Genomic DNA, 24,707 nt, shown 5'->3' with positions numbered 1-24,707 from the left:
TATTCTCACTAAATAGCCATGCACTTCAATGGTTCCAATCTTACCTGTGTGGTAGACAAGTTGTCCTATGACAGGACAAACAATCAATTTATCTACCTGTCACCCTAGGTGTCTCACAGGACTTCATACTATGATCCCATCTTTTCTCTCTCTTTATTAATGACCTTCCCCTGTCATTCCAAATGCTACCTGTATCCAATATGCGGATGACTCTGCCTTGATTTGTTCAGCCACCTCCCTGACAGATCTAATGACATTAACCCAGAATATGACATTAACCCAGAATACTTTCAGTATAGTTGAAAACTGACTGTCTAACCATCAGCTGATATTAAACCCTAACAAAACAAAGTTGCTTCTTTTCTCCCCCACTTGTAAATCTTCCTCACTACTCTTTACCATAAAATCTAATAATGGTAAAATTATCTCCCCAGATGCGCAAACCAAACTCTTAGGAGTCACAATCAACAACAACCTCAAATTTGATATCCATGTCAATCAAACTATCAAAACCATTAACAAAAAACTTGGCTCCCTCTATAAAATCAAACCTTTCCTTACTCCATTTGCTAGGACTGCTATTGCTTGTTCCCATCTACCTCCACTCTTCTCTATGCCTCCCCTCTACTCACTAATTTGAACAAATCCGCTCTTAGCAAACTTTCCAGCTGTTATAACCACATTGCTAGATTTGCAACAGGCATGACCTATAGGACTTACCACTGTCACAACCTAAATCTTCTGGGGTGGCTAGAATGGCCTAGCCTACTTCAGTACAACCAGCTTATAATTGCCCATAAAGTTCTCAATCACCCTGATAATATGCCTGCACTTAAAAATATCATCAACCCTTATAGCAACCTGAGGTCACTTCGCTCTTCTATTAAATTACTAGTTCAAACATCCAAAATCAACAACTCTGCCGGGGACTCTGTTTGCTAACTCGGTCGGCAAAACTTGGAACTCTCTTCCTGCTGATCTTACTCTTGAACCCTCTCTTACTCATTTCAAAAAAAGCCTCAAGCTATACTTTAAAACTCACTGGCTATGTACGTGTTCAGAATCCGACTAGATCCTCTTCTAGAGTCTGTAATCATGTTACACTGCCTAGTCAATTTGTCAACACTGTTTTAAAAATGTATGATTATATTACCTACTTGCTCAACTGGAGCCTGTAAACTGTGTTTAACTTGTAATCATTTTGTGATTTTTACTGTATGTTCTACCTTGGAGCTTTTCTCCCCAGGCCTCCACTGAAAATGGACATGTATCCATTCGGACTATCCCGGTCAACAAATGTAAAATAAATAAAATGTATCTGTCCTGGGTTGTCCTTAAGGAATGCAGTACATTCACAGACTGTATCTATACTGGTTGTCCTTAAGGAATGCAGTACATTCACAGACTGTATCTGTACTGGGTTGTTGTTACCTTAGAAGTAAATATATTTCTCCAGAAAATATTTTTTTGTCACTGCAAAGATGCTGCTGTCAAAACATCTTGTAAAGTCCATGGTAGTATGCTTATATCACCACCTGTACTTAGCTACATTTAAGTACTTAAGGGTAGAATTACAGTTTTTAGTTGCATTTTATACCAAGTGAGGTACATATTTCAGTTACCCAAGCTTTTTTTGTGTAATTGCTAAATTCAAGGCTTTATAGTTTTTTTACATTAACAATTAGTCATGTTGCATTATGTGTGTGTCCATTCTGACTGGTGTATGACATCCTTTCAGGATGGGAGTGCAGTGCATATCCAGAATGTATTAACCCTGAATTGTCATTATATCAGAAGTAAATATGTTGTGTATTTCTCCAGGAAAATGTCATTGTCACAGCTCCCTTTAATGATAAAGACAATATACTTCTGGCAGCTTCAGAGCTTGGGTACATTTAAATCCATTGGGATGAAACGGTAGCCATAGGTACATTGTACTCTTAGTCTCTGTTCTCCACCTTGTTTGTTGAACTTTAGATTTTCTTTTCTTGGAACCATCATAACCATAAGTTTTTTTTTTTTATTTCCTACTTATTCCCATGGCAACCTCGCGTGCAAGGTTGCTTGTACTGCAGGACCCCCTGCACATGTGTGTTCAGTGAACATGCAGGCACCATCTGTAGTGTGCCAGCTACTTGGCAAGTATGTATATTCCATCCTTTCTTGCTACTTTCCCTGCAACACTTAACCCTCTGTGGGTATAATTATAGAGCAGACTGAGAGTCATACCTCCCATAAGGTTTAATATCTGAGTCTGGGCCATTGGCTGTATTTTTTCCCTGCCTGACTCATCTAGTTCCCAGATTGTCTTGGTTGCAGTTATGACTTTATCATTCTCCACTATAGAGCCACACAGTGTTTTTTTGTTTTACTTTTTTGGTTATGATCCCCTTTAACCATCAAACCTCCTTACCATGTACACCGTTGGTGTTTTTTTCCTCTTGATTTGAACATTCTGTGGCCAACCCATTCCTTCAGCTTAGGTCAAGATGCAGTAATACTGCCATCATTTGTGGGAATCTTTTTTTTTTTCACTTTAGCAGTAATGTTACACATTTCTGCATGCCTTTGGGTAGAGTGCAGTGAGTGTCTGCAATGGTATGTCTCTTATTCTACCACTACCCCCTGAAAACAAGTGCCTGCATTGGTCCCCAGTCTTCAGGAGGCACGAGTCTTCACCTTGAATGTATTCCTGCTTCTCACTCCTCTTTCTCCCTTATTCTAGTTCTCTAATATCTGGGCTGCTAATTGAAACCAGGGCTCCTGGGTCATAGTCGAGGCTTCATTTTTCTATGACACAGGGCTGGCCGAAGCAGCCAGTGTTAGATTAATTTTGTACCCGAACGTCTAAATATAATTTTCTGAAAGTTTTTCTAAAAATTGTCAAAGGGTGATTGACATATAACTTTTGTGCATAGGTACCAAAAGTAGTTTTTTTGCAGGCATTTCAAAGTGACAGTCTGGCATATTGCATTATACTCCTTTGTATTCATTTTCCACTGGGTTGGGTATACGTGGGGTATGCAGTACATATCTCAAATATATTATATTCCGCTCTTCACTCTTTTGGGTTGCTTTAAACTTGTTTTGTTTACATACACTACCAGTTTATTGTGCTGGGCACTGACATAATCTGCCTGCCTTGAAATCTGCTATTGGGTTTGACCTGAAAAGCAGTCCACCAACATCAGAAAAGTAACAAAATGGTGATTTAAAAGCCATGGCTTGTGCTTTGATAATTTTACATCTAAAATTAACATGCCCTCTGGTGAAAAAAGAGGCTACTACTGCTTTTTTTGGTTTCAATTACTATTGGTTACACCGTATTGCTAATTTTCATTGCCCTGTGTTCTATTATAGTCTGCCTTAATTTGTGTTTGTAGATGCTGTTACTCTGTTGTGATTGTCTGTTACACAACCAGCCTTCCCTGAACTCTGCTACTGTATTTGACTTGAAGAGAGTCCCACAACATTTGAGAAGTGCTACAGTTAACACAGAAGGTTTTCACAATATACAGTGTGTACAGCTATACAAGTTCTCATTTTTGTAACTTTTTTCATTACATGAATTCGCTGGGCCATTCTTCAGGCTTTGCTGTTTTCTCCACTGTGATGTGATCTCGGAGTTGGTATATTTAAGTTGGGGGGCACAACCCCCCCCCCACTTAATTTTGACTGTATACTTTTTTTTTAGGGGGGGGGGGGGGGTCAGTGAATTTTTTCCTGGGAAAAAATTTGCTGATCCGTTCCTTCGCTGTTTTCAGCTTTCAGATTTGAAGTTCAATATATCAGCATTCGCTATTTTTAGTGTTTGCTGATGTGATATAGACCTGTTTCCGGTAGGCTGTTTTATCCCATTAAGTGAACAGATGCATGACTTTTAAAGCCGTGACTTGAACATAACAGTGACAGCAGAGCAAAAGAGTTAAACATTTTAGCAATAGACATGTTTAAAAGAGCTTTTCTTAGTCATAATAAAATGATACTGCAAAGTGATTCTAAGCCTGTGCTTAAAAAGAGTTGCCTGTTTCTAAGGCTAACATTACAGTGAGACATGTGCCTTCTTCTGTGAAATAAAAAGCAATAACTAATATTTTATTTTGAATTAAATATAGGGAGAGGTGTCACAATGCAATGATGTGCTGCTAATACTGAACAAAACAGTGCTAATATGGTATAAAAACTGAAATGCATGTTTTGGGTGTAGTTGTACTTATGAAGCGGACAACTACAGCTAGAATAATTGCATCAGCCTTGTGCCACTGTTTTACAATCAAGTTTAGTAAGATGTACTGATTGATCTTTTAGATGGAAAGGAGGTTGAAGCCCTCCCCCCCCCCCCATTATGAAGGCATGCCCTGTCAGGCTTACACTAGCATAAAATTAGTAATAATCAAAAAGTGGAGTTTAGGTGATATTCTTGGTGACAGAAGAGTGTCGCTTTACACATGTAGAAATTCATACAGTTTTAAAATTTCATATACCTATCTTATCAGTCTTTTGCATACTGGCTAAGGCTTTCTTTACTCCCTCATTGCCTTTTTAGACAATGTCATTCTACTAACCTAGTAAATACAAATTAAAATGTGATTAGTATCAGTGTAGTGCTGCTCAGTGCTAGGAGTCTAAATAAAAATACCCACCCTGAAAGTGTTCCTAACTGTGTTAATCATAGATGTTTGTGTTGCTGAAACATGAATCCAGAACAGGGATAGCACTCCCTCCTTACCTGACTTTTATGCTTACCACTCGTTTTGGCTTGCAAATGTAGTTAGCACTAATGCTGGTGGTGTTAAGCCTGTCTTTATCTGATGCACCATCATAGCTAGACTAATTGAGCAGGACAATACTTGAACGCCTTCATATCCTAATGTTAGTAAACATATAGTAATGTTCGTAAACAAGGCCTCATATCACATCCTGGACAGCTATATAGCCCTATTCATGACAGCCACAAATCACACAACATATCTTAAACTAAAATCCCTGTTCATTGACCAGTACACCAACTTATTAGGGGACTTGGACTGCACCTCAGAAATTAGTACAACTATACTGCTGCAAGTGTAAATGTGCTCAGCATTTCCTTGAGTTTATCATTGCAAACTCCTTTGCTCAAGCAGTACTCTCTCCCATCTAGGGTCAACAATCATACCTGATATTGTCGTGACAAACACAGCCGCCTTTCTGTTGCCCTTTGTCATACCTTCACTGGTCAAAACAGATCATTGCACTGTTTTATGTACTGTACACAGGAAGACTGGAGGTGACAGAGAGGAGATGATCAGTAATCAACTCAGCTGTCTTTAGAGACTTTTCCAAAGCCAAATTCCTCATGCTTGATCATGAATTTTGATGGTTCAGCATTTCCCCACCCTTCAGTGAACCTGTAGCAAATACTGCCACGTATGTCTGAAGATTATATTCACATCTCAACTCCTGAGTAACAGTCTATGCTCCTGTTCACTACAAATACAATGCCAGGTTTAGAAACAAACCCCTCTGATGAAACTCAACTGTAAACAAACTTTGCAATGAAAGTAAAATCTCTCAAAGTATTAAAGAACAGACCAAAAACAGTGTGTTATAATCAGCTTCAGAAGGGTTAACAATGAATTCTGGAACAAGATCTAATCCTGCAGAGCTCATTTTGAACTAAAGCCTGCTATAGCAACAAAACATAACCACACTACATTATTCAGTAAATATAAAGAACCTCCAAAACAATACCCAACATTGCACTGAGCTTATCTTTAGTGCATCACCCAGTCAGACCTTGAGAATATAGGTAATGTCCTTGCAAATACATTTAGCTTTCTTCTCCTTTCTGTCAGCTCCAGTTTTCCTATTACAAAGTATCCATTCCAAAGCCCTAGTAGTTACCTTTAATCAGATAGTAAAAGCAGACTCCAAGACCAAAAACACTGGTTGTATAACTGCAGATATAACATACTGAGCTCTTTCATGGTCAGTATGACACACCCTTCATCACACCTCCTCCTTAAAATATTCAACCACAGCATCTTTGCTGGATACGTACCAGAAGCATGAACAACAACTGTAGTAGTTCTCGTGTACAGCTGAGACCTCACTACGGACTCTGGCATCTTTTGATGCACTATTTGCAAGATGATGGAATTTCATCATGGTCCTCATATACCGGGAAGTAGGAAACCTGCACTCGCTAGGCCCTAACAAATTTCACTTTGTAAAAGGGAGAGCGTTCTTATTAAAGGTAGTTGACTTGTTTGAATTAGGGTAACTCCATGCACAAAGGGTTTTGACACTATACCCTACTCTGGCATCGTCAACAAAATTGTCAAACTCATTATAAATCCCTGTGTAACACAGTGGATTACCAACTGACTTTCTGTTTGATGCCATTCTGTTAGAGTTAGTGGTACAATATCCTCCAAGAGACTTAGCACCAGTACTGTACTTTAGGGCTCTAAATTGGGGTTACTTTCGGTGTCTGCTCCTCTGATATCAAATATGGCTATAATGACCTCTGACTGACCAAACCAGCTACAGGACACTTGGAGCATCCAAAAGGTCCTAACTCAGACACACTTATGATGTTAGAATCACAGTCTAAAGGTTAATGTGGCATCATATAGTTTGGGAAAGAGGAACTTTCACTCATGTACCACAAAAAACACCTACTCATGAAATAGGAAGTTGTACTAAACATATAGGCATCTTTGTAGATAAATAAGTTTCCTTTGACTGCCACAAATGCCGGGACATTACGAGAGCCTTCTGCTTTACCAGACTGGTTACTAAGGGCATGTTCTGTAGGTCAGAGGTCAACATTCTGTTTTACTCATCTTTTACCAGGGCTTTGCTAGGATAGAATACAATGCATCCTTTGGTATGTATAGTACCTGCCCAAACACCTAACCCATTTTTGAAAAACCTAACAGTTCCTCATTAAAAGAAATCAGGTACAAGTTTGCTAAGTTAGCCAGAGTACCTAAAAGCTCCATCTCTCTCCTGTGTCTCCTGCAGACTCCTACTGCATGATTTATGCTTGGACTGAAAGCTGCAAATGGTCCATTCCTTCTTGATCTACCACATATCCACAAAACTGCTCCTAACAATAAATACAAGGCTGAGATATCTAAATCTATATTGAAGTATAAATAGTCCAACTCTGGAATAAACTCCAGTTTTCTGCAAAGCAAAGTACGCCTCTCATTGTCTTCAAATCTGAGTTAGACAAATGGATAAGACACCACTAATTTACCCCAGGCCTTGTCCCCTTAGCCCTTATACACAGAGTTGATCACTATATGAGTGCGCCACTGGGGTTGTAAAAAATAGAATTTAAAATACTTAACTGATCTTTTCCCATAGTAACAAAATAGGAACAAACCTTCGAGCCAGAGAAAAATATTTCTTTATGGGCCTACATAATGATTTCTTTGCTCTGGTTTTAGCCATTCAGTTTGCAACAAGCATTTAAACATTTAAAAGGAAGTTGTGGCTGACAAAGTCAGTAGACATCAAACTCATATTGTTAGCATGTTCTTATGACAACAGAATTAAAAGGAATAGTATTTTTTCTGATTCAAAGTGGTACTTGTTTTAATTTTAAACATGTAATTTTGCAGGTAGAGACAGACTTGCACGCATTCAAAATTATGTCATCTTGTATACCTTAAATGATGTGAGGTTCATTCAGTTTGCTCTTCAAAGCTGATTATTTGAGTATCCATTCCAAAAAAAATTCAAGAAAGTCTATGAGCAGTTTGTTGTCTCTCCCTCCATGTCTAATTTCTTTTCCCTATCACTACACAGTATGCTACAACCCTTACATTCTATTATCTTCATAATACCCCTAATCTTTTCACTAAGGCTGTTAATTCAAGCCACTTCCCTCAAATGTACTGTAACAGCAGCACCTGTAAAAACATCCACCTTACTCATTTTTTGGCACACAGCTTCTCGAATATATCTGACAGCCTAATTGAGTATAGCCATGTTCACCTTACCAAACTCCAATTCCTTTCCTTCACTACTAAACCCAAACTAAAATTCTACACAGTCCCTAAGCACACTGCTAAATCTACCCATCTTTGATTTATCGCATCAACTCCTCAAACTTTCCCAGTGGGAAGATGTTTATCCCAAACCTGGACCTACACAATTGTCCACCACTCCTCAATCACCCCTCTCTTAAAACTTGCTACTTGTAACATTAAATGTATGTAGTATCTGTAACAAAATTACTGAATTTCATTCATGCATGCACATTACTCCCCAGATATAGTAGCAGTTACTTAAACTTGGTTAAAACCCCATATTCAGTATACAGAAATAGTCCCTTCAGGATATAATATACTAAGAAAAGACAGAACCCATAAAAAAGCAGGCAGAGCAGCATTAATTTGTCAAAATACCTTCTCAGTATCACCCCTCTCCAAACCTGTTCCATCCTTTAGTAATGCAGAATTTGTCATGGCATCATTACAAGTAAATAATATCAAGTAAATATGAATTGCAGAAGTGTATATTCCCCCTGGCCAAAATATTCCTATACTAGAAGACTTTCTGTCTTGGACTACTGATAACATTACCAATGAAACTATTATTATGGGTGATATAAATATCAACTGGCAAAATTTGATCATTGACTCTCCATCGAATAGCATCAACCTACATGGTTTCGCACAACTTATCACTACTCCCACCTGAATGCAAAATAATAATCAACTAGATGCAACATTAGACTGGATCCTGGTATCATATCCCCATAAATATTCCAATTTCAGCACACTCCCAAATACCTTAAGTGACCACCTAATTGCATATATCCACAGGGCCTCCCCTCAAGGGCCTAAACCCCATACCTGCAAAGCATCCAGAAATTTAACCAATTTCATTCATCACATCCTGAAATTTAACCAATTTCAATCAACAACTATTTATAACATCTTAAAAACTATAAACCGGTCCACATTACAAACACTACCACAAGATGATGCCTGTAACCACTTCAAAGAACTCTTTTTAGACACCCTCAACAGCTTAGCACCACTCCGAACTAAAAGGACAAAATCAAACTATGCAGCTTGGCTAACTAAAGCTACAAAACAAATACTGAAACCAAAGCATGAGTCTGAAAAAATGGCATAAGAACAAAATGGCAGCAGTCTGCTTATATGTTAGCAGTTATGTAATAAAAAGCTAGTCATTACTGACAAGAAAAACAAATATCCAGCCAGTTCAGTAACCCCAAAAAATCCTGGAAAACTGTCTGAGCACTCCTTACACATGGGTCCACACAAAACCCCTCACCAGCCCCGATAAAGATCCATCTCTAATAGCTGATATGTTCAATTCCCACTTCATTGATAGCATACTTAAACTTGTAAATAATTCTACACCTAACACAAACTCCAGCCCTGCAGAAAATCTTATTCGTCCATTTCCCGAATCAACTAATAACTACAACACCACTTTGGTCTCCCCTTACCACGGTACTTGTACATCTAGCACTCCAGCTCCTATTTTCACTACAACCTGTTCCTGTTTCACTTATACGTAAGCTTTTCTAAAACTAAAACCTTGATCCGTCTTCACTGATAACCTTCCATTAGAATATCTAATACTCGCTGCAGAATCAATAGCCTACCCCTGTTAGTATCCTGATAAATGGATCCATCCTAGAGTTTGAAGTTCCTAACCTCTGGAAGAAATCTAGCATAATCCCCTTACACAAAGGCAGAAAAAAACAATCAATTAACAAATTATCGACCCATCTCTATCCTCTCTCTTTTATCCATATTGCTGGAGAAATGTATATACATACAACTACTGAAGCATCTTTCTCATAACAGTCTCTTTGCACCCACTCAGCATGGTTTTTGACCTGCGCATAGCATAACCACTGCATTATTATCCTTCACAGATATTGTGAGCTAAGCCACGGACTCTGACCAATTAAGTTCTGTAATCTTATTGGATCTGTCAAAGGCCTTTGATGTAGTATCACATCATAAACCCTTACAACAACTATCTACATTAGGATGCTCTTAGTTTTCTCAAAAATGGTTTGCTAATTACCTAACCAGTAGACAACAATACGTTAGGTGGCAAACTAGTCTGTCACAATACCAGGTTAATAAAACAGGTGTCTCACATGGATCCATTCTTGGACCCTTACTGTTCAATATTTTCATTAATAACCTTTACACTGCCTCCCTTCATAGTACACTCATTCAGTATGCTGATGACTCCACCATTGTCTCCTCCTGCAACAATCTCCAACATCTCTTAAACATAACACAAAACACCTTCACTTGTATTGAAACCTGGCTTAATGAAGCACAATTGCTACTTAAGCACAGTAAAACTAAGCTTTTATTGTTATCACCAAAATCACTTATACATGATTTCAAATTATACTCACAAAATAATACAGAAACTGAAATTGTAATTCAGGCAAAGTTATTGGGCATCACCATAGATGACATTCACTTTTGAACAACATATACTTAATGCCATTAAAAAAAAAATTTCAACTAGGAAAACTTCACAGACACAAACATTTCATGGACAAGCCTACCAAAAACTGCTTGCTAATACCTTCTTGCTCCCCTCCTTCCTGTATGGGGCCCCATTTTCACCAACCTTCATAATAACCCTAAAGAATAAGCTTCAATCACGCTATCACAAAATAGCTAAATTTGCCACTGGTACATCTTAACGCTCATACCACGGTTATGTAATGAATTAAATTGGCTAGAATTGTCCCATCACCTTCATTTTATAAAACTATCTCTTGCACACAAAGCAGTTTGCCAGCCAGATAGCTGTCCACCTTAAAATCTATCTTACAGACCTACATTCCATCCAGATCTCTCCACTCTACAAACACCGTCTAACTGTATACAAACCCAACAAAAGAGCCGGGTACATCCTCTACTCCTGTAGTATTGCAAAACTATGGAATACCATGCCTTCAAATATAAGTGCCTTAGATACCTTTAAGACCTTCAGGTCTACACTAAAAAATTACCTTCTCACTTGCTCCTTAACTAAACACAACTACACTTAATTCCCCATGTCTCAACTGTCTTTTTTTCTGTGTCCCCCCTTTTTTCTTCACTTCTCCCCTCTTCTCAGCTCTGTGACCCTATCCTATCTAATTTCTGCTCTTCTCCCGCCTTTCTCTCTTCTGTTCCTCACTCTACTTTTTTTCCCCGACCCTTTTTGGTAGAACTTGTATACTGTTTATATTCTGCTTCTCTCAACATCGTCTCTCCCAATATTGCAGTCCCATACCTTACAGATTAACTATCACACTAACCGCCTTTTCCCAACCCTTATGTTATTGTCACATATACTACTATGCTTAACTAACATATTTCCTGTTTCCTTGTATTCTATGTCCCTCAGTCCTGCCACCTTATACTTTTTTCACCATTATTTTTACTACATTAATTTACAAAATAAGTTCTGTACATCATGTTTAAGTATGACTATTATCTGTTCTTCTAGTAGTTCATTACACCAACCTAAAATTTAGACTGAACTACTGATGAAGCTCTGAAAAATGTCACACTTTATATTATTTAAATTGTACAATGTCTGCAAATTGAATGTAAGACTGTATCTGTACAGCTTTTCTTCCCAGGTTTCTGCTGAAAATGAGTTTCTCACCCAGTCGGACTTTTCCGGTCACCAAATGTCAAATAAATAAATAGGGGAATCAATATTTGTAGACAAGGTGAAATAAATGGGTCTATATTAGATCACTGAGCACTTAAAAAAGCGAACAGTGATTAATCGCCCCTATGTAAGCGAAAGCTTACAATTTCGAACTGTCAGAACAGCGATTTTTTTCCTAGGGAAAAAAATCGCTGTTCCAACACCAACAACAAAAAACAAACAAACCTACTTTAAACATTACATTAAGTGGGGGGCTTCACCCCCTTCACCCTCCGATGTGGGGGGGGGCTGTACCCCACACATCCCTACTTAAATATACCAACTCCGAGACCGCACTACAGTGCCGAAAACTACAAAGTAATGAAGCGACCAAGCAATTTTTTTCCCAGGGAAATAATTCGCTTAAAAGCCGCTTTGATATTTTGCCGTTTCAGGCTTTTGAGTTCGACCAAGACGTATTCGAAAGAGATGCGTCTTCAATCTTATAATAGGGGACTGAAATAAATGTAATAATGGCAATTATACAACGACCCTTCCCCCCATTAATATTCCAAAACATGCACGCTGATTGGTCAGCGTGCATGTTGTAAATCAGACTTATACTAATGGAAAAAGGTCCGGGCGCTCGGACTTTTTCCATTAGCATAAGTCTTTTTTTTTTTTGTAGGACAGCAATGGAGAATGGAAGAGCTCTGTTGCTGTTATCTCACTATTTTAAACGAGTTTAACATAGCGAGATATCTTAAAAAAAAAAAGCAACAGAGATCTTCCTTTCTTCGATGCTTTTTTTAAAGCTGTCTCGCTATGTTAAACTCGTTTAACATAGAGAGACAGCTGTAAAAAAAGCAACGGAGAAAGGAAGATCTCCGTTGCTTTTTTTGAGATATCTCACTATGTTAAACTCTTTTAACATAGTGAGACACCTTTTAAAAAGCAACAGAGATCTTCCTTTCTCTGTTGCTTCCACACACAGCTCTGATGTACTGCGTAACCATATGCATGTGCAGTACATCAGAACTGCAGCAGAATACTGGACAGCTGTGGAAGGGCAGCAAGGAGGCATTATACAGTGCCATTATTTAAGAAAAGTAAGTATTATTTTTCTTAAATAATGTCATTGTATAATAGCAATAACCCACTTCTAGGTGTGGGTAATGCTGGAGTTACCCACAGTTGTCTTTGTTTGGCCACTCGGGCGTCGCCCTTGTGACCAAACCACACCAACCTTGGGTAAATCCAGCATTACCCACACCCAGGTGTGGGTTATTGCTTAATTAAAAATTGACAAACTGTAATATTTGCAAAGTGAGCACTTAAAAGTGTACATATCTGTCTTCAAAGGAACAAATGTAAAAGTTATGAAAAATATATATAGTTAGCATTGTTGTAACTTTAGGCCTGAAAATAAGATGCATTACTGTATAAAATGGTATTTCCATTCTATTTAAATGATATGTCTTAAAATCATTGACTGTTTTTTTTTCTTTAAAATTTGAAATACAGCTGTGTCTTTGCCCACAAAGCTAGGAGTAGAAACTAATGAAATTTCATAGGTAGCTGTCCAAGTATCATTTCCCGAAATTTCATGAGAAACATTTTATACCATTTTAGAGATGTAGCCTAGCCTTTTATATGCTGGAATTAAAAAAATAGGCAAGAAACAGTAGTTTGGGGACAACTTCCTTGACAGTTGTCATTAGGAAAGTAGTTAAATAAGTATATACCATCATTTCATCATTGTTTTATAAAGAAACAAATAATAGAAACTTTCCATTCTTTATGCAAAACTGTTCTTGTCTACAAATTTTAGAATTTAAATAAACTTGTGGTTCTGAATAGTATCTTGCCAGGCAGCTTGTTTATAACAACCCCCTTTCTAAATCTCACACGCACACACAGAAATGAAATCCTATCAGCAACTCTACAAATTCACAAGTAAGACAGGATATGAAATAGTTAAAATGAGACTTGTTAAATTCAAATACCCATTATAAAGCAAATTTTAAAATACTATATAAATATTTCATATACTCGTACGATTGCATATAAGATAGGAATAGCTTTCAAATTCAACACAAGACAGGAAATGTATTTAAAATAGTATTGCTGTATAAACATGTCATCGATGGAGATAACCACAAAACCAGAAAGGACAAAACTATGCGAAACTACTTAACTCGTTACAGCCAAGAGCGCCTCCAGGTGTTTCTGCAGGTACCTCGTACTGTGCTTCTAGGCATCAAATATTACCTGTTCATATTTGCATTAATAATTCAAAAACCATGGTACATACCAAGGTATGAGAATATTTTGTCTTGAAGCATACGTGATGGCAAACAAAATTGCATTGATATCGGACCTCTGTCAATGAGTGTTTATTTGAACTGTAAGGCGATAAATTAATTTTTTAAAGGGTCAAGCCAGCCACACCTACTTGGAGTTAAAGGTACACATTCAAAAGAGCAGTACTGGAGGGAATGAATTAAAACGGACTACTGTTTTTCATTCACTTATGATAACTGATGTCCTAAAGCTTTAAAATGTAAAACTATCATTGTCAGCTGGCCATAATGACCGTAATTCGAGGCTAATTTGTTGTTGTTTAGTAATTCCATTGAGGGTGGTTGTACTGGGGAGTACAGTACTATTGAGGGACTAAACAGCATTGTGTTTGATCATGCTTTAGGGTAGTTTGATGTTCTCAGATACCACTCATCCTACCTGTATTGTGGCTTACTTAAATATCACAGGACATTTTTCCTAACATGAACAGTCTTCTCCACAGGACTACTTAAATGTTTCTCTTACTTTGTCCTCTGAATATCACTTGTTTGTTATGTTGTATGCCAAAAGGTGAGAACTTTGATTTTTTGCATTACTTTACAGGTCACTGACATTGCGGATGCTATGATTCTGAAACAACTTTTTGAAAACCTCTTCAAAAATGGTGTTGTTGTTGTAGCAACTTCAAACAGGCCACCTGAAGGTGAGATAAAAATATGTCCATCCTGTGTTGCCATCTTGCATTGCTCTAACAAATGCCAGAAGAAATACAGATGTCTGACTTGGGAGCCTTCTGCATTAGGCATATCCTAGGATTTTCTTTTCTGCTGTCAGATTGGCTGCTGTTCTTTTTTTATATTTGCTTTCCTGCAAGGGCATGCTTATATTCTCCAAATGATCATTCTTTGATAGGAGAGTATGTCTAACTTTGGCACTTTTCTGCCTTTTATAGAGTTCAGCTGTTAATCCCTTTTTTTCAGCTTGGTAAAGCTTCAACATGCAGTAGCTGAGAAATTCAGATATTCCACATAATTCTCCAGACATGAGATTGTAAACTATAATCATCAGTGGCACTGTTTTTATTGTTATGAAGGGCATAGTGTATTTCATGCTGGTCACAGGTCCAATTAATTTCAGTCAGGATGGTGTTGAGGGACCCCCACACATGGATCAACAGGAGAGCTGCCCTGTTATCCCAGAGTGGTGATGGAGTATTAAGACAGGATTGAGAAGCAGAAGGGTACGCATCAGAAGACCCTTTTTACAGTAAGTCAGCCCCTGAGGTAGTCTCATAGGTTTCACTTTGTCAGCTTCTCCTCACCAAGAGAAGGGAGACTTTTGTTAGGTTATTATTAGAAGCTTATCAGATGCACCCCCAGCCCACCACATCAACCACACTTGAGGCTGCATCCATTGTATTTACACTTTCATTTCTCTTCTTTGATTTGCCAAAATGTTACCTCAAGCTGGCCTACATCTGAGCAATAGTTCCTGGAGTCCCCAATTGTGATCATTGATGGCACTTGGGACAGAGGACCAAGGCCTACCTAAAGTCCATCAAAGCTCATAAGCTTAGAATGAAGTAGATTTATTTACTCCTTCTGCACCAGTAGTACCTTAAAAACAGACCCAGTGAATTGGCAGCTGCTGTTTACCAACTTATTTGACCTTGTGGGTTTGGGCAAGCACACATTTAAGGAGCATGGCTTGATTCCGGCCTTGGACCCTTTGCTAACCTGTTTTACCATTTGCAAGATGCTCTACTGGTGTTACTTTGTTACTGGAGTCCAGCCACCTGATCTCCAAGTCTTCCCTGTCACATGCTTGACTCCACACATCACCCAAGCATGGGACCAGCCATCCCTGAGCTAAGGTTTATAGAAGTCTTTCCCTTCATGACATAGGAGTGAGACTTGGAGGATTCTTACAATTTAATGAGGTAAAGTTAGTGAAACTTACATTCACTGTACCTTCCTCTGCACATGATTTCTTCTTTGGGGAAACTCTCATGCTTATGAAGTCTTTTGTGTACATGGTATATTGTCCCCTTAACTGTTTTAATGTGGATCTGGAGAAAGTAAGAAGAGTTCTGGATAGTCCCAGCCATGGAGTATGTCCCTAAGAATACTTTTTTTTGCAGTATGGAAGCATTCAGATTCTGTTCCTTCTGCTTCCCAGAAGGTGGATATTCTCCAGAAGCTCACAGTGGTGAAAGAAACCCTGAGTAAGCATTCTAGGCAGACCTCTGTGTGATCTCCTCACCCTGGCATAGTTCCCAGAAACTACTGTAGCTTGATGACTTTCTTTCAGATAAGGAGTCCAAGGATTTGGGCATGGTAGCCAAGATTATAGCTCCGATACATTGACTGTCTATCTCACTTGCCTCAGTTCCAGTCCTCCAGATGGAATAGACAGTGGAAAAACTGTCAACGATACTTGATTTTGTGGCCAAAAAGAGCTGATTAAAGGCCCTTACCACTAGTTCTGAAGTAGGCTTTCTTCTGACCTTCTGTTCTTTTGATTGTACTACTGACATGTTTAAGACAGCAGGCTGAGATATGTTTCTGGAAAGGATGACATGGGTGAGCCTATCCTTCAGGGATGAAGTCAAGCAGATTGTTTCTGATAGCACCATTCTGGAAAAAGACCTGTTTGGCAAGCTTCTTAGGATCTGAACAAGAACCTCCAGAAAATGAAAAAGGCATTGTTTGCAGTGGAGAGTATAATGTATGCCTTCCATCCCACTTTGTCTTTTAGTTCATCCCAAATTTACAAGAAAAAGAAGACACCCCTTGCAGAATGAGGATGGTCCATAGACATTTGAAAGCTACTTCTTCCCCTGCTGTCCCAAGTCACTATCCAAGGTAAGGCAACTCTGCCTGCTAAGCAGTTACAGTCCTGATTATTGTCCAAAGCTGTCTTGAGAGCCAGGTCTTAGAAGGCAACATCCTAGCTTTGGAAAACAAGCACCATGGACAAGTGGACTCCCAGTTCAAGCTGCTCAGCCAAAAGAGCTTCACTCAGTGACCATAACATTCCTATCGAACTCTTGTGACAGTACTAGACTCTTTTACAAAGAAACCGTAGAAGACTAACCCTTCTTTTGACTGAGGCTGGAGGTTTGACTCTATCTTTTTTTGGTTCAAAAGGGATTTGAAGCTTCCACCGCTTTCTGCACCTCATTGACTTCACTGAACACCATCTGTATGTCAGTTTTCAAGGGGTAACTCTACAGGATATTACACCTGTGCTGCCACTGGGCAAGTGGATGGTGAAACTTGAATGATAGGTGCTTTTTAAGTTGATCTAGGCTTTGCTGGATGGGCATCATTTTAGGCATAAATTGTTGCCATTTGGTTTCACCTGTGCCAGTTGCATTTACCAAACTACATACTATAGTAGCAGAGACCTAGTAAGAGAAGACCCTCAATATGTTTAATTATTTAGACAACTGACATCTGGTGGCCTCATTGAGGGACTTCCTGGTGTGGGTCCTTCTGTTGTGATAGGCTCAGGAGTTCAAAACAGGTTTAAAGGGGATTTCTCCCATTCTGTCTTAGAGAACTGCCTTATATGGGGTACGCCAGACACACCAGCCCAGCAAGAGAACCTTGGAGCTCATTGTAGGGGAGTACAGGCAGAATATGTAATAGAAGGTCCAGGTTTGGCGCTTTTTTGTCATCTAGTCTTAACAGCAGTAATAATGTTTGCAATACCATTTGCAAACCTGAAGATGCAGGTATTGCAGTGAATGCTGAGTTTTCAGTGGCTGCAGAATCATCACTGACTCACAGATATTGGTGGAGGTGTCAGTGCCTTGTATCTGGACTTTGGATTGAGGGGCTGTCTCTATCCTCCTTAGTGCTGGTCTTTCCTGCTGAAAACAGAGCCTGCCACATATCCTTATGCTTGGAGCTGTAGTGCTGGGACAAAGAACCTACCTTTGGTCCTCTGTTGTTAAGGGAATGTTTCTCCCCTCCAAAAAGGAGAGGCTTCACATGAACTATCTAGAAGATCAGGTGATCTCTAGTGCTTTTACTGCTCTGATCAGACAGCCACTGTGTTGTATGATGTATAAAAAAGCCAACATGTGCTTGTACCTTGTACATTTAAGTTTTATATGTATGCAGAGGGCCATAGCGCTAGGTAAGAGCTTTACAGTAGTTCAGTCCTGCAAGAAGTAAATGTTTTGTCAGATTTTCTGAGCTTTACAGCTCCAGTTCTCTTCTGGAGCTAAGAATTCATAAATTCTATCTTCGTAGGATTACTTGGGTTGTGTTACCGTGGATATTGACCTACACACCACTCAAGAAAATGTCATCTCCCCATTATTTTTCCTCCGAGCAGGAAGGAGTCATTGATGGACAAGTTCTTAGTTCTTTGACGGAGAATATTCCTCACCTCTTCCCTGCCCCAACACTTCTCATGGTTCAGTGCATCATCACATAATGCAGAGAAGAAAGACTAAAGACGTCTTTATAGCCCTGTGGTAGCCAGTAAAGGTAAGGTTTCAGATCTTAGGACTCTTGTCTGTGAAGGAAGCTGACCTAGCACAAGCCAAGGAAGTCCCTATAAATTGAAGTAGTGGCCAACTCTGCTTAATGGCATGGTTGCTAGCCTGGATCCATTGCTTCTCTTGTACTTTCCATCATAGTCTTGGAGTTGTTTGAAGCTGCCAAGAAAACTTTTACTTGACAAGTGTGTGTAAACAAGTGAAAGAGGTTCCAGTTGGGGTGACAAGATATCCAGAGCTACTTCAGGTAGTCATTTTGCAGGTGATCTTGCTGCATCTCAGGTAATTGTTTGATATGAATCTTATTTATTCCATAATATATTTCTTTTATCTCAGGCATTTCTGCTTATCATGACCTAGTGTAAAATGTGATTACTACCAAACACTGCTATGTTAAGTAGGCCTTTAAAGGGGGTTCTGTTTCTTAAACAGCATTTGAATAGCCCAACTTCTTGTGGCGTTCAGTCTTGCTGTTTTAGTAGATCAATTGCCTGTACTTGAAAATTCTCAGAACTTCAGTTTGTTACATAAAGGGAATCACATTTGTTTGTTTTTTTCACAAGGATCAAGTGCCTCTTAGGACTAGCTCACATCTCCTTCCCGAAGTGATGTGAAAAATGTCTTTAATCAGCTCCTTCATCTATGTTTTCCTTCTGTGGGAACAAAAATGGCGATGACAATGACAAAAAAGATCATACATTGATCATCCACTTCCAACTTAAATATTTGATTCTAGAATATCTCCATTGTAGAAATTTGTGCTGTAGCCAGCTGTTTGGTTGTGTACAATTTCAGCTATCATTATTGCCTAGACTGTGATTCTAGGGGCCATACCTCCAGTAACACCTCATAATTAAATGATTTGGCCTTCTGAGCTCTTGTCCTTTGGTCATGCTGCATTTCTACCCTCATTTCTTGAACTTCTCCAAAACAGTTGCCCACTGCAGAAGGCCCCCAACTCAGATTTCAGTTGATCTTTGACAGGACATTCTGCAGTGAATGCCTTTCACTCTTCCACTGTACCACTTTATGTGGATGGTTCCCTCAACCCATTGGCTTTAGCTAGAGTACCATTTACACTGGACAGATAATTATTCACGTATTCTTTGCAAGTTCTTCTTTATTTAAGTGCTAAAGATTTGGAAGTCAAAGTGAGTAGTGCATAGGCTAGGTATACTTTAGTAATCTGGTATATGGTAATGTGGCATATACCAACAGGAAGCATGTCTGCCCCTCCCCTCACCATTGACATAAGAGAAAAAGGTAGCTTGCTTACTTTAGCAGAATAGTTAATCCTAGCATAAACCTACTGCAGAAGGCCCTTTGCAGCTCATGCTGATATAGTAACTACATATATGTTATTTGCTTGTAGGTAATGCTGTCAATGTTTATGCTGTACTGTTAAAACAAAATGTTTGGCTTTCAATCCCCTCCAACACACACACACACACACACACACACACACACACACACACACACACACACACACACACACACACACACACACAGTGTCTATTTTTGAGATGTTGCATCCTCCACTGATTAATTGATGCAGGAGTTAGGTATTTTTAAATGCTCTACTAACCTACCCCTTGTGCACAGGGATGCTCAGACATTAGCTCCCATGCACCACTTTTTTGTGCATGCATTGAAGGATATCTACATATATTCCTTAATTGGAATCCCTTTATTTAAATAAATCCTTAGCTTTCATCCTTGAGCAGAGCAACAGCAGGTCCCTATTCCTCCTATTGAGATAGTTGGGCTAGTCTCCATCTTATCAAGGTTACACTTCTGTCTATCACTACTGACTGGCCCTTTGATACCCACATACTTGCTGAACCTGGGTGACTAGTGTCACAGATGAAAGCATAACTCTTACAACAGTGGGCATTCATTAAAATAAAGCAGTTTAACCCATTTTTAATGCTGACATTTTTTTCTGGCAGAATTCTGTTGTTTGTATTCTTGGATTATTGTTTAAAATTGTATGTTGTACTCCAGTTCCGTATGTTTTTATGATCTATGCATATGAGGTAGCAAAGATCCACACTGTGGAATCTAGACCTTATAGCATATATAAAAACTGCATCTGTCTGGCAGGAGAACCAAGAACCTGTGTGTCAGGTTTAAGAATGTCATATACAAGCAGGTAAACTAGTTAGGGTTGTAGTTGCCCAGGAAAACATACCAGAAATACTGTTCTTTCCCATAAGAGTAGTAGCGTTGTCAACTCTAATAATGGTTATTATTATTAGTGTTAACAAATTCTGAAGAAGTCTCTGTTATAATCCAATGAAAGTGCTTAATCCGTGTTTATAATAAAAAAAACTTGGAATTATGAGTGCCTCTGTTTTGCATCTTTCCACCTCTTAAGCTTTTACATGAGTTTTCCAGGGGTTTCTGGTTTGTGTGATGCATACATAGTTTCCCATCATAGCCTTTGTTTTATCTTAATTAATTTTATATCCTGAAAAGACTAGAAACTGTCTCAAAATATTCCATAGCTCAAAATGGTCTTTTCCTGATTTTTTCAAGTACAGAATAATATCATCTAGAAATACAGCTAACATTTCTTGTTTACCATACCATTTATATCTCTGAATTTGGGAGTCCCTTTTCTTTGCCAGTGGCACTAAATATAAAGCAAATAACAAAGGGGAAAGAGGACGTCCCTGCCTTATCCCTCTGTGCAAACACAGCTTGTTATAGAGGAACCCCCATTTAATTCTTGCTTCTGACCCTTCATAGGCCATACTAAGTAACACTATTTTTCTGTCAGGGTATGCAAATACTTCTGTTGCTCTACTCAGAAATTTTTTGCGATTTTGTTGAATACTTTCTCTGCATTAAGACCCAGCGACAATAGCAGTGCTTTCTTGTATTCTGCTTGTAGTTTTCTAAATGTTGCTAAATGTTTGCCTGTCCTCTTCAAAACTACTTTGATCCATAGCTACAATGTTGGCAGCACATTTGCCATTGAATAATCATGGTTTTAAAATGACATGGGTCTGTACAAAGCTTGGCCTAAAGATTTTTTACCCTGCTATGGGTAATACAGCCACCACAGCTTTCTTACAAAATGCAGGGACTTCCCCCATTCCCCCTTTTCTAAAATGCTGTTAAACATGACCTTCCAGATCATTATCACTTTCCTCCCTCCCTGCTTCCAAACATCCACAGAAATAATGTCTGTTCCTGGAGACTTCCTTGTTGATTTGATTATACATCACCATTTTTATCTCATCGCTTCCTGTCATACCTATTAATTGTTGTGCCTCACCGTCCTCTAACTTTGCATAATTAAGCCTTCCATAAGTATTCCATGTGTTGCTTTATTTTAGTTTGCACATTCCTCTGCTTTGTGCAGTTTTTCTTAAAACTTCTTAATATATATATATCTTATGTCTGTATAGAATCTCTGATTATTTTTTGTCATAGGCTCGCTGAGTTTGGTGATAACCCATTCTAATTTCTGCATTATTCTAAAAGTTTTTGTGGGCTGGAGTTATCAAAACTTACTTGCATAACAACAATCTTTCTAGGGTCATACATATTATCCCAGTGCTCCCTTATTTTCCCTTTAGCATTGTGGAGTTGCTTCTCTTCTTCTGTGAAATTAATTCTGCAATACTTTTACCATCGTCATCCCTTCTAAATATTTCCTATTACTACGTTTTTTTATCTTGTTCTCTTATTTCTGATCTGTTTAAACTCTGTTTTCATTGTATCCCACTCAGTAGCTCTCACTTCTGAAGAAATTTGCATCTTCCCTAATAACTCTTGAATCACTTCCACTAACTATTCCATAAATTCCTCTCTGTTTAACAGGTAAGTAGAAAAGTACAAGTGTCTCATTTTTACTGCATTACCCTGCATTTTTATCTCATTTTCATCAGTGCATGATCTGAAATAGCCGATGGACATGTCAAAGTTTTCAATTAAATACACATGCTGCTGTGAAATATATCCCAGTTATTGTACCTTGAAGAATAATATGTGAATTCTGCCGGAGATCCTACCACTAAATTCACAGCTTCTGTACCAAATACTCATATATTTCTTCAACTATCTACTCCCTTTTGTGTTATATCTTTCATTGTAGGTCCCCCCGACACATCCTCAGTACTGCAAATCAAGTTTCATTCCCCACCCATAAATAATATTCCCTGCTGAAAGCAAATTTTCTTAAGCTCCATAATAGTTGTTTTTGGTGGAATATATGTACATGTCAGTGTAATCCTTCTCCCCTGCCAATAGCCAATTACTACCACAAACCTACCATTATTGTCTTTTTTACTCTTCTATCACTATTGGAGCTCCTCTAGTAATCAGTAATATTGGTCCTGTTTTCTTTTGTTCCTGCTCTTCTGATGAATGCTCATCCAGAATATTTTTCTTTGTCAAGTTCACATGCTCATTTCTATCCAAATGCGTCCTCTGCTACATTGCTATTTACACCCTATATTTCTTAATATAATTCAGTACTGTTTGCTTTTTATCTATACCTTTAGGGCCATTTACATCCCTTGATAATATGGACAGAGCAGCCATTATGATAGAAATCTGTCATTTCCATGTATTGTATATGACAGTTCTGTGTGAATTTCCAACTTTTGGCTTACATGAAGTTTTGTCAGGAATTTGGCAGACTGAGCTTTATGCAGAGTTGTTTCTTATCTCCATTTGAAACCATGCCACATTTTCAAGACTTTTTGTCTTCAATGAAAGCACACAAGCAAAAAACTATATACATTTTTTTAGAACTCCCATCCTCTTTTAACTTAGAACAAACACTCAAAACTATGTAGAATTTTAACAAATGCAGTGTTTACCCCATTAGATAGGAGCAATTTCCCCAACTGATGGCTGCACCCACAGTCATTGCCTAATCTAAAGTTAAGGTTACCCTTGCTAAAATGCATGTTAAAGTCTGTGTTCCCACTTAAACTGATTGCTCTCTGTTCTTTTCTCATCTCCGCTCCCCTCCCACATGTATAAAATAGCTTGCTTGCTTTCATTAAACATGAACTTTTAGCCCCAAGAAAAATTGTAATGGCTATCTTTAAATAAATTGTGTACTGTTCTGTTAAATGCATTAATATAGTAAGGCTATTGAGGAGGCAACTACTTATATAATGTATTCACTTCTCATAATTTCAAACTTTTACTTTTTACTGAACTGATTGCCACTGTTCATTTAAATGTTTAATTACAATGTACCTTGTATATCTTTCAGCCAAGAGTGCTCAGAGCTGTCAAGATTAATTGGTTGTGCCTCCAAAAACACTTAATTCCAAGTAAAATCATTCAGCCATGAGAAAAAAAAACAGCTAGTAACTTTGCAGATGCATAAAAGACACCATAAATTTCGCTCAATTCACACTGTTCAGATTTGTTATACTTTCGTAGGTTAATATTAAGCTAGCTGCCCTTGTGGGCCATTTTAATCCTAGCCAGTTTCCTCCCAGGTGAGGATCAAACCCTGTAGCTTGTGTTTGTGAGGTATACACTTTAACCGCAATGCCACACCAGCCACCAACTGCCTGCACCTGCGTATGTCTTTTCTCCCACAGAGAGCATTTCCTAATGGAAAAAATAGCTATTAAATTTGCAAATGCAAGGAACTTCCCATTTGTCATGCCTTTCATGATTTTATCTTATTTTTTCTAGCCTGTTTGATTATCAAAAGCCCTTATCTACAGTTTAAATCAAGGACATTAATTTAGAGATTCTCCTCTATAAATACAGGGGAAAACCATTATCTTAATACTGCACATAATATTGTCAGTACACTTTTATACCTCATCCCCCCATGAGCAGCCAAAGATCACAACATTATTTTAACTCTAACTTGCGTCTGTCCAGACTTTCATATCATGTTGTAGTACTTTTTCTTAGTTGTAAGATATACAGACTTTAACCTGTATATTTTACAACTAAGAAAAAGTGCTTTGCTTTAATATCTTTAATACACACAGTAGTCACTGATAAGACTGTCCTCTCCTCACATTTAAACCCCCCAAATGAATACTAGGAAAAGCTATTTTACAGTATTAACATGCAGTTTACATATTGACATTTATATACAAATATTATAAGATCAAAAACTGTTTGATGGGCAGTTAGTTCTTCATTTTCCTTCAGTGTCCTAAACATTAATGGGTTAAAATAGGGTAAATTCTTTATATATCACCATTCTGTTTCACACAGTTGATAAAATTCCTGTCTTTTT

The 24,707-nt window shown here is 38.3% G+C and overlaps 1 protein-coding gene across 1 annotated transcript in view; it reads left to right on the top strand.

Annotated features, from left to right (window-relative positions):
* The window catches only part of AFG1L (AFG1 like ATPase), a 1,902,723-nt gene that overhangs the window by 686,077 nt on the left and 1,191,939 nt on the right, over positions 1 to 24,707 (top strand). The window contains exon 6 of the mRNA XM_044065354.1: positions 14,563 to 14,662. Coding sequence (XP_043921289.1) covers positions 14,563 to 14,662 — 100 coding nt within the window. The remainder of the gene's footprint in view (positions 1 to 14,562; positions 14,663 to 24,707) is intronic.

The sequence above is a fragment of the Protopterus annectens genome, chromosome 1.part0, assembly GCF_019279795.1.
Source record: "Protopterus annectens isolate FY-2018-M chromosome 1.part0, PAN1.0, whole genome shotgun sequence".
Lineage (NCBI taxonomy): Eukaryota > Metazoa > Chordata > Ceratodontiformes > Protopteridae > Protopterus > Protopterus annectens.
This window is presented reverse-complemented; position numbering and strand designations above follow the sequence as displayed.